We start from the raw sequence: 6,355 nt of genomic DNA on the forward strand, positions 1-6,355 counted from the left end.
TAAGGTCTTAATTTCTCTCTCTCTCTTTTTTTTTTTTTTCTGGGAGATAGGATCTCACCCTGTCACGCTGGAGTGCAGTGGTGTGAACTTGTCACTGGAACCACTGCTTTCCAGGCTAAAAATCCTTCCACCTCAGCCACCTGAGTAGCTTGGTCCACAGGCGTGCACCACCAGGACTGGATGTGTTTTGTGTTTTTAGTAGATAAGGGGTCTGACCACGTTGCCCAGGCTGGTCTTGAACTCCTGAGCTCAAGTGATCTGTCCGCGTAGGCCTCCCAAAGTGCTGTGATTACAGGCATGAACTGCTGTGACTGGCCAATATTTTTCTTATTAAACTTCCTTTTATAAGTTTTTCAACCTTAAGAATATAAAATGACCCCAGTGATTTTGGCATAGCTTTTCAGTTCTGAAAGTTGCTGACAGGGTCAGCTGTGAGAATGAGACTCCTTAGCATTTTTATTTTTATGTGCCAGGCTGAAGACTTGAAGACGCTAATCAGACACATGGAGCACTGGGCACATAGACTATTCCCTAAACTGCAGTTTGAGGATTTTATTGACAGAGTTGAATACCTGGGAAGTAAAAAGGAAGTTCAGGTAAGTGTTGAGATGACTATTAATATTCACAATGCTAAATGATAAGATAGATTCAGTTGAGGCTAGGCCGTGGTGGCTGACGCCTGTAGTCCCAGCACTTTGGGAGGCTGAGGTGGGGGCAGATCATGAGGTCAGGAGATGAAGACCATCCTGGCTAACATGGTGAAACCCCGTCTCTACTAAAATACAAAAATTAGCTGGGCATAGAGGCACGCGCCTGTAGTCCCAGCTATTTGGAAGGCTGAGGCAGGAGAATTGCTTGAACATGGGAGGTGGAGGCTGCAGTAAGCTGAGTTTGTGCCACTGCACTCCAGACTGAATGAAAGAGCAAGACTCTGTCTCAAAAAAAAAACAACAACAAAAAAAGATTTAGTTGAGGCTAGATTGCTTTTTGAAATCTCTTTTGGTAGAGAGGGAAAATTAATTGCAAATATCTATATCCCCCCATAACATTATTGGTAAAGAGGTAAAAATAAATAATCTCTTTTTATTTTCAGACCTGTTTAAAACGAATTCGACTTGATCTTCCTATTTTACATGAAGATTTTGTTAGCAATAATGGTAAGAATATAGGTTTATCTACTTTGCAACAATTTTGGTTTTAGAAATAGATCTATAGGCAGGGTGTGGTGGCTCATGCCTGTAATCCCCAGCACTTTGCTGTTTCATTTCTTGTTTAGGGACAGAATGTTGCTCTGTCACCCAGTTTTGAGTGCAGTGGGACAATCATAGATCCTCCCGCCTCAACCTCCCAAGTAGCTGGGACTACAGGTGCATTCCACTGCGCCTGGCTAATTTTTAAATTTTTGTAGAGTTGGGGATCTCCCTGTGTTGCCTGGGCTGGTCTCACACTCCTGGCCTCAAGGCATCTCCCAGCTCAGCTTCTCAATGTGTTGGGATTACAGGCTTGAGCCACCATGCCTGGCCAATTTTTTTTTTTTTTTTTTTTCTTTCAAGACAAGAGTTTTACTCTGTAGCACAGGCTGGAGTGCAGTGGTGGGATCTGCGCTCACTGCAACTTCCGCCTCCTAGGTCCTGGTTCAAGCAGTTCTCCTTCCTCAGCAGCCTCCCAAGTAGCTGGGATTACAGGCATGTGCCACCATCCCCAGCTAATTTTTTTTTTTTTTTTTGAGACGGAGTTTCGCTCTTGTTACCCAGGCTGGAGTGCAATGGCGCTATCTCGGCTCACTGCAACCTCCGCCTCCTGGGTTCAAGCAATTCTCCTGCTTCAGCCTCCCGAGTAGCTGGGACTACAGGCACCTACCACGATGCCCAGCTAATTTTTGTATTTTTTTTTAGTAGAGACGGGGTTTCACCTTGTTGACCAGGATGGTCTCGATCTCTTGACCTCGTGATCCACCCGCCTCGGCCTCCCAAAGTGCTGGGATTATAGGCGTGAGCCACCACGCCTGGCCTTTTTTTTTTTTAGTAGAGATGGGGTTTTACCATGTTGGTCAGGCTGGTCTTGAATTCCTGACCTCGTGATCTGCTCACCTTAGCCTCTCAAAGTTCTGGGATTACAGGTGTGAGCTACTGCGCCCAGCTTGTTAATTTTTTTTAAGACGTGTCAAGACTGGGCACACAGTGGCTCACGCCTGTAATCCCAGCACTTTGGGAGGCCGAGGCAGGTGGATCACCTGAGGTGAGGAGTTCAAGACCAGCCTGAGCAACATGGAGAAACCCCATCTCTACTAAAAATACAAAATTAACTGAGCATAGTGGTGCATGCCTGTAGTCCCAGCTACTTGAGAGGCTGAGGCAGGAGAATTGCTTGAACCTGGGAGGTGGAGGTTGCGGTGAGCTGAGATCGCAACATTGCACACTCCAGCCTAGGCAACGAGAGTGAAACTTCATCTCAAAAAAAAAAAGAAAAAAGAAAAGAAATGACTAGTCAAGTGCACTACTGAAAAGGGAGGAAAGAGTAGAGCAAGGAGTTTGATGTGTAACTGACTGTGAATGGAGATAACTCACTACCTTTGGATCAACCCCAGTTCTTCGGGAGGCTGTGGAGGGAGGATTACTTCAGTCCTGGAGTTTAAGACCAGCCTGGGTAACCTAGTGAGACCTCTGTCTCCAAAAATTTTTAAAAAGTACTCAGGAGGTTGAGGCAGGAGGATCACTTGAGCCCAGGAATTCAAGGCTGCAGTGAACCAGGTCACACCACCATATTCTAGCCTGGGGGATAGGGTGAGACCTTGTCTGAAAAAAAAAAAAAAAAAAAGAATATAAGTAGTTAGAGGAGGCAGTATTATAGGACTGGATGTTGTGTATTTTATTAATGTATGGTAAAGTACAATAAATAGATATGTTAAAATGCCTTGGTAGTGGATTGGGCACAGTGGCTCATGCCTATAATCCCAGCACTTTGGGAGGCTGAGGTGGCAGGGAGATCACTTGAGGTCAGGAATTTGAGACGAGCCTGGCCAACATGGGGAGACCGCGTCTGTACTGAAAATGCAAAAATTAGCTGGACGGGTTGGTGCACACCTCTAATCCCAGCTACTCAGGAGGCCGAGGCAGGAGAGTTGCTTGAATCCAGGAGACGGAGGTTGCAGTGAGCTGAGACTGTGTGGCTGCACTCCCCGTGGGCGACAGAGTGAGACTCTGTCTGAAAAAAAAAGCCTTGGTACATCAAATTTGTTGTAGAATATGAGCTTTTGAGAACTCTGGTGACCCCCCAATCGTATATAGCATTTGTTTTTTTTTTTTTTGGACGGAGTTTCGCTCTTGTTACCCAGGCCGGAGTGCAATGGCGCGATCTCGGCTCACCGCAACCTCCGCCTCCTGGGTTCAGGCAATTCTCCTGTCTCAGCCTCCTGAGTAGCTGGGATTACAGGCATGCGTCACCATGCCCAGCTAATTTTTTTTTTTTTTTTTTGTATTTTTAGTAGAGACGGGGTTTCACCATGTTGACCAGGATGGTCTCGATCTCTTGACCTCGTGATCCACCCGCCTCGGCCTCCCAAAGTGCTGGGATTACAGGCTTGAGCCACTGCGCCCGGCCTATAGCATTTGTTAATAAAAACATATATCAAGATAAAATGTTCATATACGTATACACCATTGGATAAAGTGGTACTGGAAAATTAGGCGAAATAATTTGATGAAAGTTTGCATTTCACTTAGAGTGCAGCTCTTGGATATAGGACTTTAGTGAGATCTATGTGACTGTTCCTGGTATCGATTGCATTTGTTAGTTGTACAGTGCAACCATAGACAGTCACACACATCAAAACAGATGGTTCCTGCCGACAGAGTCTGTATAGTTATCAGATTTTCTGTGCGATGGATCCATACATGTTTGTTTTTATATTTTAACTTTTAATGACATACAACGTTGCCAGTAGTATGGTAGGTGTTGTAATTAGAGATATGAGTAGGTCACAGGGTGGGATGCAAAGGAGAGCATATTACATTCCCTGGGGGTGGAGGGAGAGCTTCACAAAGGAGGTTTCAGAAGAATTTTGATTTGGGGGTGGGAAGAAGAAAAAGGAAATTAAAAAAGAAAAGTATTTTGAATGAACATTAGAGGCCAGGCAGAGGTGATTTTGGATGGGGGAGCCACCTATGCAGAGGTGTAAATTAACATGGATTTCAGGCTTTATATTCTACAACAGTAAAAAAAAAAAGAAGAAAAAAAAAAGAAAAAAAAAAAGGGCAGGCTCAGTGGCTCAGGCTTGTTAATCCTTGCAGTTTGGGAGGTCGAGGTGGGTGGAGCACATGGGCCTAGGAGTTAGAACCAGCCTGTGAAACATAGGGAGACCCTGTCTCTACAAAGAAATAAAAAACTTAGCCAGGCAGTTGGTGCACACCTGTAGTCCAAACTACTCAGGAGGCTGAATGAGGTGGGAAGATTGCTTAAGCCTGGGAGGTTGAAGTTTCGGAGAGCTGTGATCATGCACGCCACTGTGCTCTTCCCTGGGCGACAGAGTGAGACCCTACCTCAAAAATAAATAAGTAAATAAAAATAAAATGAAAAAAATTTTTTTTTTTTGAGATGGAGTTTCGCTCGTTACCCAGGCTGGAATGCAATGGCTCACCGCAACCTCTGCCACCTGGGTTCTGGCAATTCTCCTGCCTCAACCTCCAGAGTAGCTGGGATTACAGGCACGCGCCACCATGCCCAGCTAATGTTTTGTATTTTCAGTAGAGATGGGGTTTCACCATGTTGACCAGGATGGTCTCTATCTCTTGACCTTGTGATCCACCTGCCTCGGCCTCCCAAAGTGCTGGGATTACAGGCTTGAGCCACTGCGCCCGGCTAAAATGAAATTTTTAAAAATTAGGAGTACACATGAGGCCGGGTGTGGTGGCTCATACCTGTAATCCCAGCACTTTGGGAGGCAGAGGCAGGCGGATCACCTGAGGTCAGGAGTTCGAGACCAGCCTGACCAACATGGAGAAACCCCGTCTCTAGTAAAAAATACAAAATTAGCTGGGCGTGGTGGCGGATGCCTGTAATCCCAGCTACTCAGGAGGCTGAGACAGGAGAATCACTTGAACCCAGGAGGTGGAGGTTGCGGTGAGCCAAGATGGTGCCATTGCACTCCAACCTGGGCAACAAGAGTGAAACTCTCTCTCAAAAAAAGAAGTATACATGAAATTTATTTACTCCAACGTTCATTGGTAAGTGATTATGGCAAAGAAGCTAAAGCCAGAAATATTCAGTGTGTTACAGGATGTCATCATTGTAAAGACAAACTAAAACATTAGTAAACTATATAAAAATTGTATAAAAGGGAATTAAGTGCAATGAAAAAGGAAACACAGGGGAGTCAGAAACGATGGGAGTGCAGATTCAACTGCAACAGTGAAGTGGGGAGGCTTCACTGAGTTGTCATTTGAGCAGTTTGAAGACTGTAAGACAGTCATACAGACTTGAGGGGTACAAGGGAAGAATGTTCCAGGCAGAGCGTAGTAATACAAAATCCTTAGAATAGAAGTATGCCTGAGATGTCCAAGGAACAGCTGGAGGCCAAGCACAGTGGCTCACACCTGTAATCCCAGCACGTTGGGAGACCAAGGCAGACTGAGGCTGGGAGATAGAGACCAGCCTGGGCAACATAGTGAGATCCTGTCACTGCAAAAATGAAATTTAGGCCTTGTGCAGTGGCTCACTGGCTCGCAGCTGTAATTCCAGCATTTTGGGAGGCCGAGGCAGGCAGATCACCTGAGATAAGGAGTTGGAGACCAGCCTGGCCAACGTGATGAAACCCTATCTCTACTAAAAATACAAAAAATTAGCTGGGTATGGTGATGCACAGCTATAATTCCAGCTTCTGAGAGGCTGAGGCAGGAGAAACACTTGAACTCAGGAGGCGGAGGTTGCAGTGAGCCGAGATTGTACCACTGCACTCCAGGCTGGGTGACAGAATGAGACTGTCTCAAAAAAAAAAAGTACATTACAAATTACATCAGTACAGAAGTAAACGTATTTAATAAATAAAATGGCCAAAACATTTTCACGTCTATGGCCATACAACCCTGAACGCACCCGATCTCGTCAGATCTCAAGCAAAGCAGGGTCGGTCCTGGTTAGTACTTGGATGGAAGACCGCCTGGGAATACCAGGTGCTGTAGGCCTTAAAAAAAAAAAAAAGAAAGAAAAACATTTTCACTTTTGTGGTGGCTGATGAAAAAATTTGGGGGACTATTAAGATACAAATGAAGGGGCCGGGCGCGGTGGCTCACGCCTGTAATCCCAGCACTTTGGGAGGCCGAGGCGGGTGGATCACGAGGTCAAGAGATCGAGACCATCC

The 6,355-nt window shown here is 45.5% G+C and overlaps 1 protein-coding gene, 1 non-coding gene and 1 pseudogene across 2 annotated transcripts in view; all 3 read left to right on the plus strand.

Annotated features, from left to right (window-relative positions):
- The first annotated feature begins 359 nt into the window (after window positions 1-359).
- Window positions 360-6,355, plus strand: part of TIPIN (TIMELESS interacting protein) — a 13,639-nt gene continuing 7,643 nt past the window's right edge. The window contains 2 exon segments of the mRNA XM_037732950.1: window positions 360-596; window positions 1,094-1,157. Coding sequence (XP_037588878.1) covers window positions 438-596; window positions 1,094-1,157 — 223 coding nt within the window. The 5' untranslated portion in view covers window positions 360-437.
- On the plus strand, window positions 3,761-3,896 carry LOC119468737. Its single transcript, XR_005197498.1, has one exon.
- LOC119468736 lies at window positions 6,063-6,179 on the plus strand (annotated as a pseudogene).

This window comes from Cebus imitator, unplaced genomic scaffold (assembly GCF_001604975.1).
Source record: "Cebus imitator isolate Cc_AM_T3 unplaced genomic scaffold, Cebus_imitator-1.0 Scaffold485, whole genome shotgun sequence".
Taxonomy (NCBI): Eukaryota; Metazoa; Chordata; class Mammalia; order Primates; family Cebidae; genus Cebus; species Cebus imitator.